Raw genomic sequence first — 25,423 nt, forward strand, 5'->3', positions numbered from 1 at the left:
AGTTTTGACGACACTTTCTGGAATTTTGGGTTATAAATAAACGTGCTGCCTGGGCTCTGGGTCCTGCCCCTCCTTCAGAGGAGGCAGCGTCCCACCCGGCTCCCAGCTTTACATTTCTAATTCTGCATCTTCTTTCTTTCTTTTTATTTCTCAACTCCCAGCTCCTCTACTCAGGAACTGGACCCGTTCCCTTTCCGTGTTGGACGCTGAAAGGAGAGAACACCCCACAGCAGGTGTCCACGAAATCACGCGTGCAGAGTGACCACAGGGGCACCCTCACCTGCAGGGCATTGGGCCTCGTCCCTAAGGAGAGGGCCTGGCACTCTAGTTCCTGAGCCTAGTGTGTGTGTGACCCCCGGACTCTACTCTCCAACCCACGGGTCCCTCACCTCAGCGCAAAGGCTGGGGTTGTGAGCTCAGCCAGAGCCTGTGCGGACACGTCCAGATCCTGCGGGCGAATAGGCAGCCCCCGGGGCCTGACCCCGGGCACATCCCCGGGCACCTGCCCAGGCTGCTGGCCACAGCTCCCTTCCCTGCACCCGGAGCAATGGCTGTCAGTTGCGCTGCCTGAGGCTGTCAGATGAGAGTTCCACGCCCAGGGCGACAAGTTCACCTCCACCTTCTCCACCTTCTCAGGGTCCCTGGCTGGACCTGAATGTTACACTGACAAGGACAGATTTTCAGATTTCCTGAAGGTGTTAACATCATGGATATTCTTACGTTTAAAAATGTAGAAGTCCGTGCCAAAATAAAAAAGCATTTGTGGGAAGTTTTAATTCATTACTTTATTTTGAAGAAAAAGTTATTGTATACTTTGGGAAGCTGATGGTGAACATGCTCCATCTCAACATTCTTGTGAACGCTGGTTACCTGGAAGATGGGGAACTGTGTAGCTAGCGATGGACAGTACTTCGAATAAAGCACTTTTGATGTGACTCTTGAAATTACCGTGTTTTCTTTGATTACAAAATCCCCATTATTGACCGGCATCCGCATTATTGACCGGTATTCCATTATTGAACAGTATCCACATTATTGACCAGTATCCACATTTGTGAAGCTCTTTATCTGGCCTTCGATTCTGAGTGATAGCTTTGCTGGGTAGATTATTTTTGGCTGTAGGTTCTTGCTATTCATCACCTTGAATATTTCTTGCCATTCCCTTCTGGCCTGCATGGTTTCTGTTGAGAAGTCAGCTGACAATCGTATAGGTGCTCCTTTGTAGGTTACTACCTTCTTTGCTCTTGCTTCTTTTAATATTCTCTCTTTGTCTTTTGCTCTTGGAATTTTAATAATGATGTGTCTCGGTGTGGTCCTCTTTGGATTCCTTTTGTTTGGAGTTCTGTGCGCTTCCTGGACTTGTAAGTCTAATTCTTTCACCAGGTAGGGGAAGTTTTCTGTCACTATTTCTTTCAGTATGTTTTCCATATCTTGCTCTCTCTCATCTTCTGGGACCCCCATAATTCTGATGTTGGTTCGCTTGAAGTTGTCCCAGAGGTTTCTTACATTATCTTCAATTTTCTGGATTCTCTTGCCTTCTAGCTTCTGTGGAGGAGTGTCTTCTGGCTCTTTATGTTCCAAATCTTTGACTTGATTCTTGCGATCTTCCCTTCTGTTTTTAGGACTCAGTAAAATATTTTTTATTTCAGACAATGTATTCTTTATTTCTTGTTGATCCCTTATCATTTCTTGTTGACTCCTTATTAATTCTAGTTGATCTCTTTTCATATCCTCGTAGCCCTTATCCATCTTTTCTAAGAAATTCTTGAAAAAACTTATAAGCGTAGATTTGAACTCTATATCCAGACGCTTTTTGTCCTCCATTTCTTTCGTTTGTGATCTATTTTGTTGTCGCATTTCGCAGTTACAGATGGGACGGGGTTTCAGGGTGGAGCCTGCAGCTTTGGCTTCTGTCAGCCCCGCCCTATGCGGGTCCTTCAGTGCTCGCTGCTGCCAGCGCCTCTGAGAGAAAGGTGCCCTCGATTTTCGCCTGCTGCCAAACAGTCTATGCTCTCCCACAATGAGCCCGGTATTGGGGTTCAGTTCAGTTGGAAATGGAGTTGGAGGTGGCGTTCAGAGCAGTCTGGAGCCCCAGTCTCCTTCCCGTCAGGGCGATCCCGCGGCACAGCCGACCGTCCCTTCTCTGCGCGCAATGTGCCTGCCTCCGGGACCTCCTTTCGCCTCTCCCCGGGGTTCCGCCTTACAGCCCAGCTCCCTATGGCTGAGCCTGAGTCCCCGGGGTCTGGCCCAGAACCGGGGATCAGAGCAGTCGGGGGCCCAGCACAGTCGGAGCTTTTCTCTCCTTTCCGCTCAGGAACGCCCGCCAGGCACTCGGCCTCCCTCCTCTCCGGCTCCGTCCTCTCCGCGCCGCGTCTCCGTACCTTGGGCTTTTCCAGCTCCTCCGCGCCTCTTTCTGGTTTTCTCCTTGCTTCTCGCTGTAGAATTTCCAGTCAGTCAACCTTCCTGTAGTTCTGGGCAATGTCCGTTTTATATTTTAGTTGTATTTTATTGAAATTGTTGTGTGCGGCTGCGGCTAGGTGTTCACCTGGGCGCAGCCATCTTGGATCCTCCAGTATCCACATTTTTGACTGGTATCCCCATTATTGACTAGTATCCCTGTTATTGAACGATATCCACATTATTGAGCGGTATCTCTATTATTGACCAGTATCCCCATTATTGACCAGTATCCACATCATTGAATGGTATTCCCATTATTGACCACTATCCCCATTATTGACCACTATCCCCATTATTGACCAGTATCCACATCATTGAATGGTATTCCCATTATTGACCACTATCCCCATTATTGACCAGTATTCACATTATTGACCGGTATCCACATCATTGAACGGTATCCCCATTATTGACCGCTATCCCCATTATTGACCAGTATCTACATTATTGACCGGTATCCACATCATTGAATGGTATCCCCATTATTGACCGCTATCCCTATTATTGACCAGTATCCGTATTATTGACCAGTCCACCTGGTAGACTGGCCGGGAACCTGCCTGAGGCCACAGCCCTCAGCGGTGAAGCAGGAATTCAGACCCAGAGGCCTTGCGCTCCCGCCCAGGGGATTAGAGGGATTTTTTCCGGGTTCTCTGCGTTCCTGCATTGCGACATCTCCGAGGTGGCACGTGCCATGTTGCTCTCCGCCACGGGGAACAGGCAGTCCTTCTCTCGCTGGATTACGCAACAGGGGCCGTCCTTGCAGGTGACGGGAAGGCGGCAGAGGAGGCCCAGGCGTGGGGTCAGAGACGCCACCAAAGGCCCATCTCCTCCGTCCCCCTCTCCTGCCTGTGCCCAGCACCCCCCACCCCCATGGACGCCTGGTCCCCTCGTGGGCACCCTCCCTCATGCAGCAGCCCCGGGAGCCTGAGCGGGCACTGCAGCGTCCAGACAGAAACGGCGCCTCCCTTCTGCGGGGTCTCCTTTTCCAGAGTGCAGGGACCCTCTAGAAGCCCCTCCTAAAGCTGTGCCCGGGAGGAGGGATGCCTTAGGCTCCCCGATCGCCTGCAGGGGTGGGGCCGGCTTCTCTGGAGCCCTCGAGCATGGAAGGTGGGGGTTGTGCCTGAAAAAGTTGGGGCCAAGCAGACGGTCTGCTCTGGTGTATCTCATTTTGTAACTTAAAACTTAAGAAATGACCCCGTGTGGTGAGACACGGGCGAGGCTCTGATGGGGGCGGGGTTGATGGGTCTCCTCCATTCCCGAAAGTCTCCTGCTCTCCATGGGCTCTTCCTGCCCCGTGTCACCGCGGGACATGCTTCCTCGCTGGGACGGCAGGAGCCCAGCGGGCCTCCCTGGCAGCCGAGGGCCACGTGGCTTCAGGGCTGCCAGCCCTGCGGGTCACAGGAGCCAGGCCGTGACCTTTGACCTGGGCTCCCTCCTTGGCCAAGAAAGACCTTCTTTTTATGAAAGATAAGTTTTCATTGATTTCAGAGAGGAAGGGAGAGGGAGAGAGAACACCAACGATGAGAAAAGTAATTAATTAGCTGCCTCCCGCACGCCCCAAACTGGGGATCAAGCCCAACGCAGGCCCGGGCCCCGCCAGAGAATCAAATCGTGACCTCCTGGGTCCTGGGCCAACGCTCAACCCCTGAGCCGCACCGGCCAGGCAAGAAGGTCCTTTCTTTTCTTTAAAATATATTTTATTAATGTTCTACAGAGAGGGAGAGGGACAGAGTTAGAAACATCAGAGAGACATCCATCGGCTGCCTCCTGCACACTCCCTACTGGGGATGTGCCCACAACCAAGGAACATGCCCTTGACCGGAATCGAACCTCGGACCTTTCAGTCCACAGGCCGATGTTCTACCCACTGAGCAACACCGCCGGGCAAGAAGGTCCTTCCCTAAGCTGTCGTGGTGCAAACTTAAGTCCTGCCCTTCGCCGGGCCCCGTGGTGAGCTTCTATCTGTCGTGATTTGACGGGGGCTTCCGAACACATGAGGGCTCGGCCACGATGCAGGCGGTGGCCCTGAAGGTGGCTCGGACCCCAGCATCCCAAATCCGAGGCAGGGGCGGGGCCACGGGGAGGCCCCTAGGGTTCTCCTGAGCCCCCAGACTTCCTCCTCCGCCGCCTCCTGGCAGGTGGGACTGGCTGCAGGGCGCTCGGAGCCCCGCTGTGCACGCGTAACCGGCTGGAGCAGCGTCTCAGAGACAAGGCACAGGGTTCGAGTCTTCTCCAGAGAACGCTGTCAGCTTTGCCTGGTGTTCACACCCAAACTGGCCTCGCTGTCTGTGCGGGGGACAGACCACACGCGGATTTAAAGACAAAGAAAGAAACCCCACTGTGTTCCTGGCTCCGAGGCCAGGGTGCCTGCAGCCTAATCAGCGGGATTAGCCCGGGCTGGGTGCTGGCTCTCGAAGCTGCGCTGCGGGTGCTTCCCTCCTGAGGTCACCGGCCAGGCCCTCGGAGGGAGGGAGCGTGCGCCAGGATTCTAAATCTCCGAACAATGAGCGGATGAGAGCGTCAAGGGCCATTAAAGAGTCACCGGGGTCATCGCCACTTGCTATTTAAGGAATTTATGAGTCAAGCCAATTCAGCCTTCCCGCAGGGGCCATTCAGAAATGTTGCAGGCCGGTTCCGGCCCTGGCCGCCTGCTGGGCAGGCAGCGGGTCTGAGGAGGCAGGGTGCCACCTGGGCATTCCGCACGGCTCTGTGCTGGGGGGCGAGGGCTCTCCCCACGGCTCCCGCTCACACTGGAGGATGCAGCCTGAGGCAAGGGGAGCCCCCAGGAGCTGGGAGAGGCAGGAAGGACCTCCCCCTGGAGCCTCAGGAGGGAAGGTAGCCCTGCCCACACCTGGACTTCGCTGGAGAACCTCTGGCCTCGGGCCTGGGAGAGAACCGTTTCCTGGTTCAGTTGTCGGGTCTGTGCTGTCCGTTATAGCAGCCTCAGGACAGACGCACGTTGGGTGGGTGCCTCCTGAGCCTGGGGGTGGACAGCCCCTCCCCCTGCCAGGTCAGGCTCAGAGGGTGCCCGTGGCCCTGCGGGTGTGGACCAGGTCGTGCAGGCTCCTGGCTTTTCGCCACGGAGGTGGCTTACTGCCGAGAGCAGTGGCCCCCCAGCTAATGTCCCGAGGGGCGCCGCCGGGCACACCTGGACACGAGCACAGAGCCCAACAGAGGCCACCCTGGGAGGGAGCAGGGATCAGACCTGCAGCCCAGGTACCTGGCCTGGACTGGGAATCGAACCTGCAGCCCCCTGGTGCGCAGGCCTGTGCTCTAACCACTGGACCACGCCAGCCGGGGCGCAAATCTACTTTTGTACCGGGTATCCTCCCGCACTGCGCGTGAAGGGGCGGAGCGGATGGTGGCTGAGCTGGCAGTGGAATGGTACATGAGCAGAGGACGTGGAGATGAGATCATGTGACGAAGGGAAGCTGGGAAGAGAGGTGGAGCCGCCCCAGGTGGGGCCTCCGTGGAGCCGCCCGGGGCCCAGGGGGTCACTGTGGTGGGGCCTCCGCGGAGCTGCCCCAGCCCAGGGGGTCACTGCGGGTGCCAGGCCCGGTCAGTCTCCTGTGCATCCCGGTAAGCGTGGCTTGTGTGTAGCACCGTCAGGGCTTCCACAGCAGAGGGAGAGGCAACAGCAGACGGGGGCGCTTACAGGTGAAACCGTGCCAACCAGGGGGCTGGGAGAGCTGTCTGCAGGCCGGCCGCTGCTGAGGACGTGGCCGCTCAGCATTAGCTCCACAAGAGCAGGCTGAGCCGCCGCCTCTGCCCTGACTGTCATGTACCCTCACACTCACACACTACTGCACGCTCACACACTACTGCACGCTCACACACTACTGCACGCTCACACGCACACTCACACACTACTGCCCGCTCACACACACTACTGCACACTCACACGCACACTCACACACTACTGCACACTCACACACTACTGCACGCCCACACACACACTACTGCACGCTCACACACTACTGCACACTCACACACTATTGCACGCCCACACACACACTACTGCACGCTCACACACTACTGCACGCTCACACACTACTGCATACTCACACACACTACTGCACACTCACACACTACTGCATACTCACACACACTACTGCACGCCCACACACACACACACTACTGCATGCTCACACACACTACTGCACACTCACACTCACGCTCACACACTACTGCACGCCCCCCCCACACACTACTGCACACTCACACACTACTGCACGCTCACACTACTGCACGCCCACACACACACACTACTGCACGCTCACACACACACACTACTGCACACTCACACACTACTGCACACTCACACACTACTGCACGCTCACACACACACACTACTGCACACTCACACACTACTGCACACTCACACACTACTGCACGCTCACACACACACACTACTGCACACTCACACACTACTGCACACTCACACGCACACTCACACATTACTGTACACTCACACTCACACTCACACTCACACACACTACTGCAAACTCAAACACATACACTGCGGGGGGCTGTTTCTCTGTTTTCCGTGTTCATCTCCATCAGGAAAAAGGAAACAGTCAGGTTCTTGAGTAGAGGAGCTGGGGATTAAGAAATTAAAGAAAGAGACCAAGAGGCAGAAATAGATTCATCAAACTGGGCGCCATCTCTCCGATGGAGAGGCAGCAGGTTTATTTTATGGGGTCAAAGGAGCTTATGTGCATATTAACTAGGTCCTAGCATTACTGGACTTACGTATCTAGACCCGCCCCTGCTGACACCTGGACAAAGGTAAGTCAAACTGAATAACACCCCCAGCTCTCTGCGGTGTGTGTGTGTGTAACCGGGACACAGAGGACTCTGCCAGTGCCTCGGGCTCAGCTGACAATTTAAAGGATGTCCATGTGCCTTCTCAGGCGGCCCTCTATAACCCCCCCCCCCCCAAGGAAGGGCATGGGAAGGACAATGCTTGCTCCTCCCTCTCCCCCTCTCTGCTGGCTGGAGGCAGAGGTAACTGGTAATGCCAAGCAGCCGGGCACAGGACCCTCTGGCCCTGGCCACGAGGCTTCTGACTCGCTGCGGCCACGTGATGAGGCTCGGACTCCCTGCGGCCACGCAGCCTGACCACAGGCCTGGGCTCTCCGCCTCCTGTCAGCGCGCCTCGCTGTGTGCCTAGGAAGTGCGTGGTCAGGAAGACCGGGCTGTAAACCAGTAAAAAGCCTCACTGTTCGCTCAGGAAATGGCGAAGCACATGCCCGGCTCATCGTGGCCAACACTCCCTTCAGGCAGCAGACGGCCACGTGGGCAGACGGCCTGTGTCTCTGGCAGCTGTGCTCGCTCATCAGGACTCAAATAGCCCAGGCTGCGCCCGCCCGGCCTACACGCTGCATCGCAACGTGGCTGCCCCTCCTCTGCCTGGAGAGATCCGCGTGGACGGCTGAGCTGAGCCCCCAGGCCCCGGGGGGCCCCCCAGACCTGCCCCGCTGGCCCACCAGTGTCTGCGGGCTGCGAGGCGGTGCTCTCCCTGCAGCAGCTGGTCGTCCCTGCGCTGGGGCATCGGCGGGGGTGTCGGCTGGTCTTTGGGGGGGGCTGGCAGTGGACAGTGATCATGGAGCCCCACACCAGCCCTGGACTTCCTCCCAGCGAGGGGGACGTACAGTTCTGTCTGGTCAGGACACGTGTCCCTTGGGGTTTGGTCCCTGGCAGACCAAGTTGACCCGTACACTGTCCACTCCCCTCCGCACCGGGCTGCCCATGGTTACGCCTGCACAGTACGGGGCACAGTAGTTTCTTGTGGATTTTGGACACCTGCTCGATACCCTGTTTCCCCGAAAATAAGACAGCATCTTATATTAATTTTTGCTCCCAAAGATGTGCTAGGTCTTATTTTCAGGGGATGTCTTATTTTTCCATGAAGAAGAATATGGTACACATTAATTGTTAAATGAAAATAAAGGAAATTTATTACCTGTATACGGTACGGTAGTACAGTAGTTGTCAACACAAACCAAACTGTGAATCCTACAGTATCAAGAATTTACTCATTTATTCAGTGACAATCATGTCATTATCTTCTGGAACATCATCATAACAATCCAATTCCTGAATTTCCTGTGACTCCATTTCTTTCAGAATCAGTGCACCAAATCTCTCATGTTTAGCCTAGGGGGGACTTATTTTCGGGGGCATGCCTTATATTTCACTCAGAAGGAAACCTGTAAGTAGGTCTTATTTTCGGAGGATGTCTTATTTTCGGGGAAACACGGTAGAACTGTTTCAGAAACAATCAGACACACCATCACGAATACACCTGAACAAGTGTTTCTTTCGAATTATCCACCCAGAGACTCTGTTCACGTAGCTCAATGAGACAGTTGTTGCTTTTGTAATTACATCTTGATTTCCCGTCCTCAGTGGGTGACAAACCACCTTTTTTTGTGAAAAACGTTTTATGTGGATAATTTCAAACGTACAAAGGTGAACAGAATGATATAATAAACAATGATCAACTTAGGACAAATCTTAGTTCATCTAGGTCCTTGGTCGGCAAACTGCGGCTCGCGAGCCATGTGCAGCTCGAGAGCCGAGGCTTGCCGCTCTGTTGACTAATGAGTTTGCCGACCACTGCCTTAGGGAAAAACACTTAAAAAAACATCTTAATAATGTTCTAATGTCTTTAACCTGAATCAGAACCTCTGGGTAAGGGTACTGCCTTACAGCAGTGGTCGGCAAACTCATTAGTCAACAGAGTGGCAAACTGCAGCTCTGGAACCACATGTGGCTCTCGAGCCGCAGTTTGCCGACCACTGATCTGGGCCCTGACTCCTTCCTTTTTTCCACTTGGATTACTTGGAAGCTAGTCCTAGCGATCACATTTTTCGCTAGTGCTAGCGATCACAGATATTTCATTCAGTTTATCCAAAAGATAAGGCTTCTTGGAAAAAATATCAGCCCACCTAAAATGCTCATAGTAATTTATTAATGTCATTAATATGATCAAACAGCATTTAAAATTTCCTAATGCATGATTTTTGTACTCTTTTATTTGTTAAAATCAAGGTAGGGATAAAGTTCACCTGTTGGTTGATGTCTCAGATGTTTTTCTTTAACGTTTTGAATGGAAGTGCACGCAGGAAAAGCATGTGAACCTTGGTGTTTGCCCAGGGAATGTCCCCATCCCCGCTCTCCTCCCCTGGAATTCACTTGGTCGAGAACACGTGAGCCCTGAAGTTTTCCACGGCCCTTCTGGCTGGCTGCCCGTGGTTTCGGCCGGCACGCTCTTCTCTCTTTCTCTCTCTCTCCTGTAAATTGCAGGTTACATCCAGTGGCTTATCAGATCAGCTTAGCTTTGGGCAAGACTATTGCGTAGGTGCTACTGTTGACTCCTGGTTCATGGTTCTTGGGGTGCCTCTTTCTTTTAAAAAAAATATATTTTATTGATTTTTTTTACAGAGAGGAACAGAGAGAAACATCAATGAGAGAGAAACATCAATCAGCTGCCTCTTGCACACATCCTACTGGGGATGTGCCTGCAGCCAAGGTGCATATCCTTGACCAGAATCAGTCCCCAGGCTGACGCTCTATCCACTGAGCAACACCGGTTCCTGCTTGGGGTGCCTCTTTCTGACGGCATATTTTGAAGGTGCCTGTGATGTGACCACCAGGCCAAAGCCGGGCCCACGTGGCAGGTGAGCAGGGTGTGATCTAGCTGGAAAATGGTGGTTAGAGTTGAAAAGGTGTGACCCAGTCATGACTGATTTTCTCATGAGGTGGGTAAAGTGTCCCCGAAGGATCTTCCAGAACAACATCCTGTGCAGTAGCAGCATCAAACGCACAGCCGCCAGGGGTGACTAATGAGAAGGGAACAGAGTGACATTGATGGAGAAATTGCACGGTGGTTAGAAAGCCAGCTCGGCTGTGTGGGCGGGCATCTGAGGTGTCCCTCTCGGGTCACTAGCTCCTGTTCAGGACCCCGAAATGTCACGGGATGTATCACACTCGGGTTGCAAAGTGGGCGCGGGAACCGCGCTTCTCTTGCTGAAATGCAGCCCGCATCTGCCCGGAAGGGCAGACCCTGCCTCTCGCCTTAGCTCCATCCCACCGCCCGGACGTGTTGACAGGTGGCAGCTGGGTCCCACCCAGCCCCTCCCCAGCCCTGGCGTTGCCTCATCGGCGAGAATGTGGTCGGGGCACTGCAGGGGAGGCCTGCTGCTTCTGAGCCGTCCACAAGAAATGGGGAAGCGCGAGGGCGCCCGCAGCTCCGCCGGCCGCCTGGGGGCGGGGCTCAGAGCAGACACCCGCCCGGGCCCCGCAGACTTCCCCGTCCCCATTCAGCGGAACCGCTCTCCCGGAGCCCGCAACCCCCACTGGGTGCTTCGCCCCGCCCCTCGCCCTGGCCCCGCCCCATGACGCAAACCGGGCGGAGTCAGCGTCCTGCGGCGAGAACAGCCGAACCTCGGAGCCGACCCCGCTCGGAGCTCCTCCCACGCTCACTGGCGCCTGCGCACTCGGCCCGGCCCGCTCGGCCCCACCCCCTCCCTAGCAACCGCGGCTGCGCCCGCCTCCCGCCTCGGCCGCGTCCGCGCGCGAGCGCCGCTTCCGGCCGCCCGGCCCCGCCCGCCCCGTCACCCGTGACAACCACTGGAGCCGCGCCGCGCCCCGCCCGCGCCCGCCCACTCCCCGGAACCGGTGGCGGAGCTGCGGCCGCGGCCAGTGGAGCAGCGACGGCGTCGCGGAGCCGCCGGGATGAGCGCCTCCCGCCGCCCCGCGTCCTGGGCCCGGCCCTTCTGACAGAGGTAGGCGCGCGCCGCTGCGGCGGGCCCGAGGGCGCCCCGGCGCGGCCTCTCCCGGCGCCGCCGCCGCGCCCGGCCCGCCCTTCCCGGCCCCGACTCCCCGCGGCTCCCCTCGGCCCGGGCCCTCCTCGGCCCCCAGCCGGCCTCCTCCCGCCCCCGGCCCGCCAACCCCGCGGCCCTCGCCGCCCTTCCCGGACCGGTCGCTCCCTCCCCGCCCCCACCCGCCCGCCTGCCCCGGCCGCCCCTCCTCGCGGGCAGTGGCGTTTGGGGGCCGAGCCCGTGGCTGGCGCTCCTCCCGGGCCGGCCGGGGCCTGGGGCCGCGGAGCCGCCGCTGCTCCTCCTGCCCGGCGCCCGGGGCCCGGCCGCCCCGGTCTGGCCGTGGCTGATGTTTCAGGACCAATTGTCCTGCAATAGAGGCTGCCCGGGCCTGGGTGCCCGTGGCCGGGGTCACTCCGACTCCCACGTAGCACGGGGCCCTGGACCAGAGCATCGGAGCTGGGCACTGGCGGAGCCTGCGAAGTGGCAGGTTCCCGGCGTGGTCCTCCGGGTCCTCCGGGTCCTGCGGGACCGTGGTCCTGGGTGGATGGCACGGCGCCTCCACCGAGCTCTCTGCCTTTTCATCCCCTCCCCCTCCCCGCCTTTTATCCCGACAGCCAGCCTCCTCCTCGCCCGGAGCTCCCCAAACTAACTTCCCGGGTCAGTTTTAAGAAGATTCCGGAATCCCCTGCTGCGCACCCACTGAATAGATCCCCGTCCCAGCGGGCCAGGACTGCGGCGGGTCCCGGAATCGAGAGAGAGAGAGAGAGAGAGAGAGAGAGAGAGAGAGAGAGAGAGAGAGAGAGAGAGGGAGGAGGGGGAGGGGGAGAGGGAGGGGGGGGAGAGAGAGAGAATCGATGCTTGCAGACTCTTGGCTCCGAGTCCCATGATTGTAGAACTGGAAATCTCATCTTGCGGAGGTGAACCGGGTCCGAGGGAAGTCACGTGACTCGTCAGGCGTTCAGCTGGAGCAGTTTCCAGCTGCGGGACCGGGACCTCTCCCGGGAGCGGGGCGGGAGCCCAGACCTGCTCCGCTGTCACCTGCAGCGGGAGCCCCGCGGAGGCCGTCCCTGTAACTGTGCTTCTTACCGTCTTGCCTCTAGACTCCGGGCTCTTGGAGGCTGTTCCACGTCTGCTTTTGAGGGTCCTCTCAGCGCACTCAGCGGAAAACAACACCCTGGATGATTACCCTCTGCAGGCAGGTGGGCGCTCTGGGTTTATCTTCTTTCTCAGGGTACCCGGGGCAGCACAGTGTGTTTTCAGAAAAGCCCCCGTGGGCCGGGCCGGGCTGTGAATTCCTCGCCAGCGAAGTCATTGATTGCTGACCGAGGTGCCAGCTGTGTGAGGCCGGCCCTTCCGGGGAGCCCGGGCCTGCGTTCCCGCGGCGCGGCCATGTGAAGGCGGGTGTCGGAAATGGGGTCTGCACACGTCCAGCGTGGGGGTGGACTGGTTTCCTTCGAAGTTAGCTCTTTTTATTTTTTATTTTTAAGAATGTGTTTTAATAAAACAATACATAAAAAAGAAAAAAAAGGAAAAAGAAAAATTTTTTTTAAAAATGTTTTTCTGGATTTCAGAGAGAGGGAGGGAGAGGAAGAGAAGGATAAAAACCCCAACGAGGAGAGAGGATCATTGATGGGCTGCCTTCTGCACACCCCCTCCTGGGGATGGAGCCCACAACCCAGGCCTGTGCCCTGTCCTGGTTCATGAGTTCATGCCCAACCACTGTGCCACACTGGCCAGGCTGACTTTGAAATATCAGTGGTATTTTTCTCACCCCGCCCCCCCCTTTGTTCCCACTGTTACATTTCTGTGTGGCCCTGCACTTAATGCCTTAAAGCGCCACCGTTTTTAGTGGCCTCTGGTAGAAGTTGTGCAGGAGAAAGCGGTCAGGAGCAGTTGTGTTGCTATCAGCACAATCAGGTGGTGACATCTCACCACGGGAAAGGAGGACCCGGGCTGCCCTGGGAAGGCCCAGCAAGGCAGCTCCAGAACAGTCCTTCCGGCCTCCGGCCAGCTGCTCCCTCATTGCACTGGGCTTCCCTCGCCCTCTCCTCTGTCCATTACCTCCGCTGCGGGCTGGCCCTTCGATTTGTGTGCGGGGAGGTAGGAGCTGTCATACCAGCCCCCGGAGGGTCCTTCCTGCCAGTAGAGTGTAGCGTGACGTGCGAAGTGCAGGCTCGGCCTTCTCCGTCCTGTTATCCTCACGTTTGTGCTTTGCAGGAGTGAGAAGCTTGCAGTGACGGCACAATCATGGTGCAGAAATACCAGTCCCCCGTGCGGGTGTACAAGCACCCCTTCGAGCTCATTATGGCGGTGAGTGCGAGCTTGTCCGTTTCCTCTGGTTCCTCACGGCTTCTCGGCGTTTGGGTTGATGGTCTATAAGCTGATTTGTTTGGCCCCATTGCTCCCTTTGTACTGTATGTTTTATGCTTATGAGCTGTATCTAGATTCGGTGAAATGTTTTCCCCCCCATTTTTTTATTAAGGTATTATATGTGTACATATCTTACCATTGCCCCCCCCCCCCCCCCCCCCGTGTGAAATGTGTTTAAACTCCCAGCCCCTCGGGTAACGCCCCTCCCTTTGAAACACAGTGGGATTCTGACAGACGCCTCTTCCTCTGGGTTGTGCTGTTTTTGTTGGTTAAAGTGGAACCAGGATCCGGAGCGCCCCCCTCCCCTGCCCTGTGGGGAGAGCGTGTGGTCACGGGTGAATTCCTTAGTACAGCGAGCGCCGTCCCATGGGGTTTAGTTGGCATTATCCTGGTTACTCTGCTGAATTCGTGTTTGCCCCTAACATCAAGTTCATGAGTCAATGAGAATTCCAACACCAGAGTTGCTAGTCTTTGTTATTTACCTGAAGAGTTTGACTGAAAATAAGCATTTCACTAGATGCAAAACCCCAGCCATCACCAGCGCTTTTAGCTAAAACCCGCCATCCCCAGCGCTTTTAGCTAAAACCCCGCCATCCCCAGCGCTTTTAGCTAAAACCCGCCATCCCCAGCGCTCAGAGTGGGTGCTGTGCCCTCCCCTCAGTGCACTGTTAAGGTCTCCCCTGGGCACAGGAAATGCTGTGTCCCAGCATGTGCTGAGGGAGGTGTCAGCTTGGACCAAGGTCAGGAACACAGCACAACAGCCCCCTGATCAGCCCCACCGGGCCCCTCTCAGCCCCCCACCCCCCAAGCACGTGGCTGGATGTTCTTTCTGTTCTATACACATCGAAACTCAGGTGTTAAGCCCCTCTGCTCTGCATGGTCGGTGAGTTTATCCAGATCCATCCAGTTTTGAAAAACAAAGCCCCCTCCAGGGAGTAATTAGGGTTGGGGAGGGAGGGAGGGAGTGGTCGCTGGCAGGTGCTCAGTGCGATCAGTCTGTTTGACAACAGAGTGGCCACACCTCCCCCAGGGTCAGACCTTTGCGCCTGCCCTGTTGCTCCCCCAGGAAGGCCCCTTGGCCCCTCTGCCAGGTGTGAGCTTTCGGTTTCTTTTCCGGAGAGATGCTGAGCTCCCTGTGGCCTGAGTGCCAGGCTGGTCCGTGTTGATGGCAGCCGCTTATGGAACAGCTCGCCCCCTGCTTGCACGGGCTGTGTGCGGGGTCTGTGTGCAGGTTTAGTGTTTGGTTGGTTGTAAGAGCAAAGACTCGCTCCAGGGAGCTGGAGGAGGAGGAGGAGGAGAGGAAAGGGGGAGCAGGAAGGGGAGGAGGGGAAGGGGGAGAGGATTGTTAGGCTGGCGATAGGAATGGATAGGAATGGTGCGGAAATGCAGGAATGTGGGCTGGGAGGGAGTTCCTGCAGTGCTGGGGCCTCAGCCACGTTCTCCCTGGTGAAGGTCCAGGGAGAACTTCACCGGCACCCGGGCCTCCGTGTGCGCAGCCTCTCCCCTCCACCAGCGGCCGCTCTGCCCACTCCCCAAGCTCCCTCCTCGGATGGCAGCCCATGTGCTTTGTAGCTGGTGAACCCCGCGGCCCAGTGCAGTGCTGGGGCGTTCTCGCTGCATTCTTTCCGTTTCTGAGCGGCCACTGCTTGCCATGCTTCCTCGTGGAGATTCTAGTGAGACTTGGCCTGATCAGCCTCCCCGGACCTCGATGGGGACCCAGTTCGCGCGATGCTTCCTCCATCTCCGTCCGCAGGCCGTCCTGCGTTCTGGGCTGCCCCCTGTGGAAGCGATCACCTCCGAACGCCTCTGCTTTTCTTCACGGGCCTCCGTGTCCCAGCTCCGTCCAGCTCACCTCACAGGCTGTGCGAAGTGCAGCCCAGACACTGTCTTCTCTGCGCCGGGGTGCCCCTCTCAGCGCCGCCCGCCCTCCCCTTTCTTTGGATACCTCCTCCGGTTTTCAGTGTTTGCCTTTCCCCATCTGTCTCTGGGAATCTCTTTTTTTTAATCTTCACCCAATGATATTTTTTTCTATTGATTTTCTTGAGAAAGTGGAAGGGGGGAGGGGAGAGACAGGGAGGAACACCCATGTGAGAGACACATCATCGGTGATCGGTTGCCTCCTGCCTGCGCCCCTGACTGGAATTGAACCCAAAACCCTCCAGTCTGCAGGCTGATGCCCTGACCAGTGATCGAAGGGCCAGGGCGTCTGGGAATCTTAATCTCCCTGACCCACCCTTTCCTGTCGGGCCGAGGCCTCTGAGCCTCAGCGCAGGCAGTGTGGTCCTGTCACCTGTTAGCGGAGTTTCTCTTCTCAGATATTCTGACTTTTTTCTAACACCTCTTTAAATTATGCAAACCCTGCCGACTAGGGCCATAGCAATGGGTTAAGCGATGCACTCTTACAGGGTGAATGAGCAGAAGGCACTTTGCTCGTGTGCAGTTGATTAAATGGCCGAGAGGAAGCGTGCCTTTTTGCTCTTTTCATCCTCATTTTATTCTGTTTGTTTCTCTTTTCTGTGCAGTTCTGAGTGCAAATAGGGTCTAAAACAGTTCATCCCCAGGGAACTGGAGCTCTTATTTATGTCGCTGTTTAACCCGCCTTCCAGTCCGGTATCTGAGCGGAAAGGGAAAGCACTTCAGGGAGTTCGCGTATTGGCAGGTGTGAGGAGGAGGCCTCTGAGCACCTGGCGGAAGGCCTGGGGCGCCCGCCTGGGGCTGGTGAGGCCCCGGCTCTCAGGGCGCTCGGCGCTGGACAGGCAGTGCTTGGTGCAGGCAGTGCGGTGTTCGCCAGGGCCCGGGAGTGGGAGGGGCTGTGGGGCTGGTGGGAGGCTCCACTCACGTTCCCTGAAGAGGAGGTTTTAGTGGCCACTGTTAGCACCGATGCTTCTTTCTTGGTTTTCAACCTGTCCAAGAGAAGCTGACAGCTCTTCTGCGTGATTTCACACGTGACAGTGCGAATGATGCGTCATAATTTAGAGCGGTCCAGTCTGTCGTCAGGGCTGCTTGCCCGCCCTCTGCACGCCGGGACCTCCTGCCGGGCTGGGCGGCCACCTCCGTCATGCACACCGAGTCTCCGCCCTGGCCGCTGCCCCAGGCGCGCTCACTGTAAATCTGAACAGGCCACTCGCTAGTTTAAAATCCTTCAGTGGCTGCACTTCACCTTCAAGAAGTTCAGCTTCTTGAGTGTGATCCAGAGCTTCCCTCCCCCTCCTTTCCCTGCGGCTCCGTGGCCCATGCAGGCCCCACACCCTCTTCACACTCCTCTGTGGGTGCGGGCAGGGTCTGCAGTTCACGTGGTTTCTCATGGCCTCCATGCCTGTCCACCAGCCTGCAGGACCCCTTTCCCCCCCGCTCACTATCTGCCTCTCCCCCTCCCCCCAGCTGGAGCAACTGGCCGGTGCCCTCTGGCTGGGTCCCAGCTCTGTGTTCCGCTGCCCGCTGCCCGCTGCCCGCCCGGTCGCTGGGCCTGCTGGCTGCCCCTCGGGCAGGCGTTTTGATGCTGCAAATCCAGCCATCTTGCTTTTCATCCTGAGCACATAGGAGCCTCAGAAGTAGGTCTGAGCACAGACTGAGGGAGCCTCGGAATGTCCCCTCCCCTCCCAGCCCCTTTTCTGCCAGGTCTCTGCCTGACTGCCGCTCCCTCCGGAGTGGGTCAGACACATTTGTCCTTTGTGACCTGCTTCCTTCACTTCGCTTGATGCCGTCACTGCTGATGTGGGAGCACGTGTCAGAATTGCCTTCGGAGGCTGAGCAGTTTATTTTGCATATAGACTACATTTTGTTTATTCACCCATCCGTGGACACTGTTGGGGCCATTATGCTTATTGTACAGTTTCAACTATAATGTCAACCAGAAATAATTGCATACCTCTTAGGATTATTTTTTGTCTTTTATATTTGATAGATTCTAGATCTAAAAGACAAGTTCCTGAGGAATTCACTTACTGTATCTCACCCCACGCAGTCAAAAGATAGCTCTCTCATTTACATTCGTGACTGCCGTGCTGTGAGTTTCTTAGAGAAAGAGCAGCGTCTGACAGCAGGTGGAGGAGGAGCTATGGTGACCGCCGGACGCAGAGGGGCCGGGCAGGGAAGGAGCGGCAGGCGCTCGGGGCTGTGTGGACGGGCGTGTGTGAGGCGTGGAGTCAGTGGGCCGGAGAGAGACCTCCCTGATGGGTCCCGCCCGCTCCTGCTCGCAGCCCCTGACGGTGCAGTTTTATTGTGGCTCCCGAAGCCAGTGACACTCCATCGCTCCGCCCCTGTGTGCGGGCGGACGGCAGCTGGGGTGACAGCTGTGCGCCCGGGCGCCACGTGCTCCTCTGAAGTTGAGCTTATTTTTCAGCTCCGGAACGGCAGTGCGCGCTCCCGCCCGCCCGGCTGCAGAGGCGTGCGAGCCGCTGCTGCTGTCACGTTCAGTTTGCTCTTTATCAGACAGAAAATCGCATGGAAAACCGGGGCTTGCTATGGATCCCATTGGAGCATGAGTCAGTCACGTGATTGCTTTAAAGACACAATGAAGCCCGTGGAAAACAGAGAAGAGAGACCTTTCAGAGTATGCAGCCGCTCCGGTTTGCCTGGGGCTTTAAGAAACTGGCCAGTGAAACATTTGACCTTCCAGGCTTATTGACAGAAATAAGATACTTAAGTATCAAGACCTACTTAGAGACTGGGTACTTCTAGTTTTTCCAGCTAGCGTCCTTGAATTCTCTGACAGGGATGAGTTAATGCTTTTATTTTGACCATCGAAAAAATACATAGAGTCCTGGCAGGTTTGGCTCAGTGGATAGAGCATCGGCCTGGGGACTGAAGAGTCCCAGGTTTGATTCCTATCAGGGCACAGGCCCGGGTTGAGGGCTCAAACCCCCATAGGGGCTGTGCAGGAGGCAGCCGATCATTGGTTCTCTCATCATGGATGTTTCTCTCTCCTCCCTTCCTCTCTGAAATCATAAAAACATATTAAAAAAATACATAGACAGCCAAGTCTGGTTTGGCTCAATGGATAGAGCATCGGCTTGGGGACTGAAAGGTCCCGGGTTCGATTCCGGTCAAGGGCATGTACCTTGGTTGCGGGCATATCCCCAGTGGGGGGTGTGCAAGAGGCAGCTGATCGATGACTCTCTCATCGATGTTTCTAACTCTCTATCTCTCTCCCTTCCTCTCTGTACAAAATCAATAAAATATATTTTAAAAAATACATGGACACATGGAGAGAGCTGGGTTCTGTCAGACAGTCTGAGGTTTGTGTATATTTATTGGCACCAAATGATACTACTTTATTGGTTGAAAGCAAATGCGAGAAGAGTGGAGGTGGAATTAATAAGGAGAAGGTGCTGGAGCCAGTGCAGGCTGCGTTCCTGGCACGGGGGCGGGCAGACCGGTTTAAATAGAGGGGCGGTGGGCGGGGAGTGAGCGGCCGCCTCGGGCCCGGGCCCATCGGTTCCTCTTCACGGCGGACCGGCCCGGCCCCGCGGTCATCCTCCCCGTTGAATGTGTGCTGCGGGTTTGGTGTGACATTGTGTGAGTCTCCGGACTTGGAACAGATCGGAGTGACATTATAATAACAATAACGGGGCGGCACTGAAGGTCCCCGGAACCTGTGCCCTCCGGAAAGGAGCTGGCACGTCGCAGGTGAAGGAGCGTTCTCCGCGCTCGAGATTTGCTTGCTTTGATTAACCCAGCCGGCCAGGCCCGCGGATCGGGTTTTGTTGAAACCCAAGCAGAGGTCGGGGAGAGATAAAGGCTCTTGTGTTACTGTCTCCGCTTCTCTTGACCGGGGCTGGCTCGGCTGTGTACCGGCCATCCCTCCTCACAGCCAGTCAGGAGCGACAGCCTCAGCGTATGTCACTGGGCTTGAGGGAGGCTGAGGGAGGGGTCTGACAGGTCCGTGGGGGACGCGGGGCGGCCCTGCCTGCTCTGCCGCCCTCAGCGGGAAAGGAGGAGGAGCCTCGCTGTGTTCTCCGTTCTCCGGGTCCTGCTGTTGTCCGTGAAGGCGGTTTGAGAGCAGTGTCCTGTCTTTGACGGTTAAGAACTTTGAAAGCAGCTCTTTGAGAACATTAAGCCACGCACACAGGAGGCCGGGCAGGAGGTGCCACAGGGTCTGCCCTCAGAGGCCCTGCCTCCGGGAGGACTGGGCTGGGTGGTGCCGGGCTCAGCTGGGTGGGGCAGTGGGCAGCCGCGCCACCTCCGTGGGCTCTGCTCCCGCCCAGCGTGCAGGCCAGCGGGAGGCCTGGTGGCTGAGGAGCCGCCGGTTGGGAAGCAGGTCACGGACGTCTGAAGGTCTGAGGGGCAGGGCAGCGTCCCGTTCCCATCGCACTGGCTCTGGCGGGCTTCTCCCCGCCGGCCCGATACGGCCCCCAGGCCTCGGGGGTCAGTGAGGGCTGCAGCGTGACGCTTCCACATGTGAAGTGGGGCCGCAAATGCCGTTAACATCCGTCACTCCGGAGTTACCCTTCTTTCTGGTGAAGATAACTTCTTAGTTACTCTCTCAGCAGCTGACAGTGAGTGCGGGGACAGGACCGCTCTTGGTCACACGCTGTCCCTGACATCTCCGGGACCTGCTTATCTGCCGCCTGGAGCTCTTATCTGCTGACAAATGGAGACGGGCTGCAGCTGCTGGCCAGCGATGGCCTCCCTGGCTGCCTCGCCTGCTCTCGGTGCAGCCTGCCCGTGGGTCTGCACAGCCCACCCGCAGCCGCCCGTGCCAGGCAGCCAGCAGCACCCGCCCGGGCACCCCCAGCTCCGCAGGCCGGCTGCCGTCCTCCCACCACTCTCCCGTGTCTCCCTCCTGCCTGCCCCTGATCTCTGACCCGGTGCCCTGCGGGGGGGTGGGGGGTAGACTCCCCCAGACTCCATCCTCGGGGCCCACGGAGTGGGTGGTGGTGGCCCTGGCATTCAGTCGCGGCCTGTTGGTGCGCAGGCTCTCCCGTGGCGCTGCCCTGCACCTGGCCGTGTCTTAGCCTGAGTGACAGGCTCAGGACAGGGCGCACGCGCGTGTGTGTGTGTGTGTGTGTATGTGTATGTGTGAGTGTGTGTGAGTGTGTGTGAGTGTATGTGTGTGTGTGTGTGTGTGTGTGAGAGTGTGTGTGTGTATGAGTGTGTGTATGTGTGTGTGTGTGAGTGTGTGTGTGTGTGAGTGTGTGAGTGTGTGTGTGTGTGTGTGTGAGTGTGTGTGTGAGTGTGTGTGAGTGTGTGAGAGAGAGTGTGTGTGAGTGTGTGTGAGTGTGTGTGTGTGTATGTGTGAGTGTGTGTGTGTGAGAGAGTGTGTGTGTGTGTGTGTGAGTGTGTGTGTGTGTGTGTGTGAGAGAGAGAGTGTGTGTGTGTGTGTGTGTGAGTGTGTGAGTGTGTGAGTGTGAGTGTGTGTGAAATGAGAGCTTTGTCCTGGAACAGTGGCTGTGCCCCGGACTGTGGGAACCGGGCTGGTGTTTGCGCCATGCAGACTGGGGGCAGTGAGCTCTTCCCCTTCCCTTCCGAGCGCATTGTTCCCTCTTCTGTGGAAAAGGTTAACGCCATAGCACCGAGCCCGCAGGCTGCCTGTGACCCTAACCTTTCCCAGGACGCCTCCTCCTCCCCCCTCCTCCCCCCTCCCCCTTCCCCCCTCCTCCCCCTCCCCTCTCTCCCCCTCTCCCTTACCCCCCCTCCCCTCTCCCCCCCTCTCCCTTACCCCCTCCTCCCCCCTCCCCCCTCCCTTTTACCCCCCTCCTCCCCCTCCCCTCTCCCCCCCTCTCCCTTACCCCCTCTCCCCCTCCCCCCTCCCCTTTACCCCCTCCTCCCCCCTCCCCCAGCAGCGCCTCCCCGCCCGCTGCCTGCAGGGCATGTGCTCTGGTCCCGCAGTTACATAACAGCCAGGCCACGGGGTCTGTGTTTCCTCCTGCGACCAAGGGACGGCCACTCTCAATGCCCACACTGAAACAAGGCCTTTCTGTCTTGTCTTTGCCTTTTCCTTTCCTTCTAGAAGGAGAGAGACCTGTGGGCTATTATCGGCAGCTCCTTCCCTCCTTGGGAACGGAACACTTGCCTCCGGAAGTTAGCTGTGGGTTGGGGAGCTCAGAGCCTGCTCGCTATTTTACAGATTCACTTCGCCAGGAGTTTCTGACCCGTATAGCCTCTATTCCACACATAGACCAAGGTTTCCGACAGCAGAGCTGCGGCTAGAACAGCCTGAGACTCCGCGGTGTAATCAGGTTAGCCGTAAGGATCAGCATCGGCGGCTCTGGGTTCTAGAAGAATTTAAGCCACGTTCAGAGCATCTGCTTGCAGCCAGGCCCGAGACTTCTTGTCGGGTCAGTGTTGGTTACAGACCCAAGTACTCCTTGGGAGCCAGACTATCAGAGCACCTTTTTGAACTTGAAGTGTGGCTCATGACGTGACGCCAAGGAACGGAATTTTAATTGTTCCTTTAACTAAATTTAAATCGCTGCCAGTTTAGACTCGAGGGCGCAGCCGCCATCTGCTCGCTGCGGGGAGAGTGGGCGCTCTCCTGCTTGCCGTCAAGCTCTCGTCCCTCCTCCCCACTTCCTTCGGGGACATGGCCACGGGCCAGCTTGTGTCAGAGGTGCATGTTGTATGATGGAGAACCATGTAGTTAAATACAGATATGTTCAGTGACGCCTGTGGCCGTGTGAGTCTCTCTGTGTCATCAGGGTGCCCAGGCTGGGCAGTGCCCGAGGTGCAGTCCTCACAGATGATGCCCTCAGCTTCGGGGGTCTTACCGTCTCAGCGGGTCACTGTGGGGCGCAGGTGCTTTCAGTGCGGGGACCTCAGTGTAACGGCCCTGGCCCTCCCTGAGCAGCGACCGAGGGCTGTTGCGGGGGGCCCTCTGGCCGGAGCAGCAGTGGCCTGCTCCGGCAGCCTCCTCCCACCAGGCAGCCGCGTCCCCAGCGATTACCTCCGGACAGAAGCAGCCTGAGGGCACGGCGCCCGGCGGGTCAGAGGTCACCGGGCCTTTCGAAGGAGGCCCGGTCCCGGGAAGGAGCTGCTCTGGAACACACCCCGCCAGCCCGTTAACTGCGCGGTCGGTCTGCGGCCGCCTGGTCTGCTCCCGGTCTCCGCTGCTGAGCAGAGCCAGCCTGCCGGGTTGTCAGCAGGTGTTTGGGTGAATAAGGCTTATCATGACGAACTGGATTACAACTGTTCCTTTAAGGCTCAGATTTACACAAGTTTTAATTCTTATAAATAGCTCATGGACACGTTTGTTAAAAAATAGCATGGAGCCGAAACCGGTTTGGCTCAGTGGTAGAGCGTCGGTTTGCAGACTGAAAGGTCCCGGGTTCGATTCCGGTCAAGGGCATGTACCTTGGTTGTGGGCACATCCCCAGTGGGGGATGTGCAGGAGGCAGCTGATCGATGATTCTCTCTCATCGATGTTTCTAGCTATCTATCCCTTTCCTTTCCTCTCTGTGAAAAATCAATAAAATATATTAAAAAAATAAAAAAAAAAATAGCATGGATTGGGACCTCAGTTTAGGAGTGGAAGCTTCTCTGAGAGGAGGTGGGATGGAGTGCACAGAGCACTGCTGGTGGTACCAGGGCCCCGGGGGCTGTCACTCTGGCATCTAGATTAGCCTTGGGGCGCACGTGCTCTGTGTCTGCGCAGCGGACCCGGGGCCCGAACTGTTCATGGAGCGGCTTGGGCTCCAGCCAGCATCCCAGTAAGCCGTGTGCTTGGCCGGTCTGGGCGGTTCTTGGAGCCCGCCTGCTGTGCTCCTGTTGCGTTTGCTCTGGTTCCTTACCTAGCACTCCCCTCCCCGCTCCTCCTCTCAGCAGGCCTTCTGCTGTGCCCAGCACCGAGTGCTGCCCTGAGTCTTGAGCAATTTTCTTGTCAGCGCAGTTCTAGAAGGTTCCCGCCGCCTCGGTCTGCTTTCCCTGTCCTTTGCGGAGAACGGTGCTTTTCATGTTGCCTAGACAGCCATGCCTGTGGTGCCTTCCACTTTTGTGTTCTCCAGAACCCAGCACGGTGTCTGCATACGGTGCGCCCTCGGTTCCGATCTGTAATCTTTTAAAATATATTTTTATTGGTTTCAGAGAGAAAGGGAGAAGGAGAGATAGAAACATCAGTGATGAGAGAGAATTATTGACTGGGCTGCCTCCTGAATCCCCCCTACTGGGGATTGAACCTGTAACCTGGGCATATGCCCTTGACCGAAATTGAACCCGGGATCCTTCTGTCCACAGGCCGACACTCTATCCACTGAGCCACGCTGGCTAGGCTTGATCTGTAATTTTGATCGTGAATGAATTACAGAATTTTAACTTGGAGGGGCTTTGGTCAATTTACATTTTCTCGATATGTTGTATTTTGGTTGTATTTTGGTTGTTTTTGTTTGTTTGTTTGTTTGGGGTTTTTTTTGAGCCACTGGCAACTTCTAAGAGAGACTTAAGGCATAGTTCATGCATGGATTTTCCAGAGCAAAACGAGAATTGCTTATAAATAAATCCATAGGTACCCAAGTGGGTACATGGAAATCAGTGGCTTAGCTGGTTGGCTAAATTGGAAGTGAATGTAGTTCAGTTTAAAGGAAGGTTCTTTAAATGGAACTTCTTTTATATGGGTTTTGCTGGCAGGATGCAATATTAAGCTCAATAATTCTCAAGTTAAAATGTCTTTGCACAGTGCGAGCTTTTCATGTCAGAGTGGCATTCAGATTTGATGGGAAGACTGGAGGCGCTGCTGCCACGCCCCCAAACTGCAGGCTCAGAGCCGCTTTTGGAAGCAGAGTGGGCGAAGGAGGGGGAGCAGCGGGTTAGCAGCAGGCAGCTCCCCCGGGCAGGTGGTGTGTGTGTGTGTGTGTGTGTGTGTGTGTGAGCGTTGCTGGGTTGCACACACAGGCTGAGCACGTGGCTGCAGCAGCCTCTCTTCCAAAGCTGCGTTCCTTTAAGGGGGGACCCTGAAGGACATTCTCCCTCTGCCATGTCAGCCTGGAGAGCTCGCTCTCGTAGACGTGAGCGTGGTCAGGAAGAGAGCCGGTGCCTCGCAGAGAATCGGTGGGAAAGGGACCTTCGGAAATGAGAGCCGCTTTTCCCGTGCGGGGGGAGGCGGCGCGGGGACCGGGCGCCTCGGGGTGCTCAGTGCGGAGGCTGCGGGTGGGCTCTGTGGCCGGACGGGGTGGGAAACGGGCTTCAGGTGAGACCAGGGGCTGGCTTCTGGAAGCCTGTGCCTGTCGCTCCGTGGCCTGCACGGTGGCGCTGAGTGACCTGGTCCGGGTCCTGCGTGTTTCCTAGGAGTTGGGTGGATTATATATATATAGCAAGTCTTCCTTTAATTAAGTAGTTTGTTCCAAGATAATTGTAGGATCAGGCTCGCTGGCAGTGTTCACAGGCAGGAACATGGCGGCCGCTCTTTCCCACCTCAGAGGCAGCGCCTGGAGGAGCTCGGCACATCTTCACCATCAGGGCCTGGCGTGGCCGCATCACACACACAGCCTCCCCCGTGCCCCTGCCGCCCGCTACTGTCCCCCCACCCACACACCCTCCCCCTGCGTCACCCACGCACCCTCCCCCTGTGTCACCAGGATGCTCTGTTACTGTAATATTGTCATTGCAAGAATGTTCCAAGAATGTTTCAATCTGCGATCCATTTTGCCCCAGCCGTTTGGTTCAGTGGATAGGATCCAGGGTTCAGTTACGGTCAAGGGCACATGTCTGGGTTCTGGGCTCGATCCCTAGCAGGGGCCGTGCAGAAGGCAGCCAATCAATGATTCTCTCTCATCATTGATGTTTCTCTCTCCCTCTTTCTCTCTCCCTCTCCCTCTCTCCCTCTCTTAAGT

The 25,423-nt window shown here is 56.7% G+C and overlaps 1 protein-coding gene and 1 long non-coding RNA gene across 3 annotated transcripts in view; one reads left to right on the plus strand and one right to left on the minus strand.

Moving 5' to 3' along the window:
* Positions 1-766: 766 nt before the first annotated feature.
* LOC118704589 lies at positions 767-23,720 on the minus strand. The gene is made up of 3 exons (XR_004983445.2): positions 23,710-23,720; positions 7,425-7,432; positions 767-870 (listed from the first exon to the last, which is right to left on the minus strand). It is a non-coding gene; the product is annotated as an uncharacterized LOC118704589 (long non-coding RNA).
* The window catches only part of SEC14L1 (SEC14 like lipid binding 1), a 30,893-nt gene continuing 16,571 nt past the window's right edge, over positions 11,102-25,423 (plus strand). Inside the window, exons 1-3 of one of the 2 annotated variants that reach the window (XM_045572138.1) lie at positions 11,102-11,255; positions 12,392-12,490; positions 13,509-13,601. In XM_045572138.1, coding sequence (XP_045428094.1) covers positions 13,539-13,601 — 63 coding nt within the window. In that variant the 5' untranslated portion in view covers positions 11,102-11,255; positions 12,392-12,490; positions 13,509-13,538. Of the gene's footprint in view, positions 11,256-12,391; positions 12,491-13,504; positions 13,602-25,423 lie in introns of both variants that reach the window. The other variant, XM_036412225.2, reaches the window with a different exon arrangement.

This window comes from Pipistrellus kuhlii, unplaced genomic scaffold, assembly GCF_014108245.1.
Source record: "Pipistrellus kuhlii isolate mPipKuh1 unplaced genomic scaffold, mPipKuh1.p scaffold_m20_p_44, whole genome shotgun sequence".
NCBI lineage: Eukaryota > Metazoa > Chordata > Mammalia > Chiroptera > Vespertilionidae > Pipistrellus > Pipistrellus kuhlii.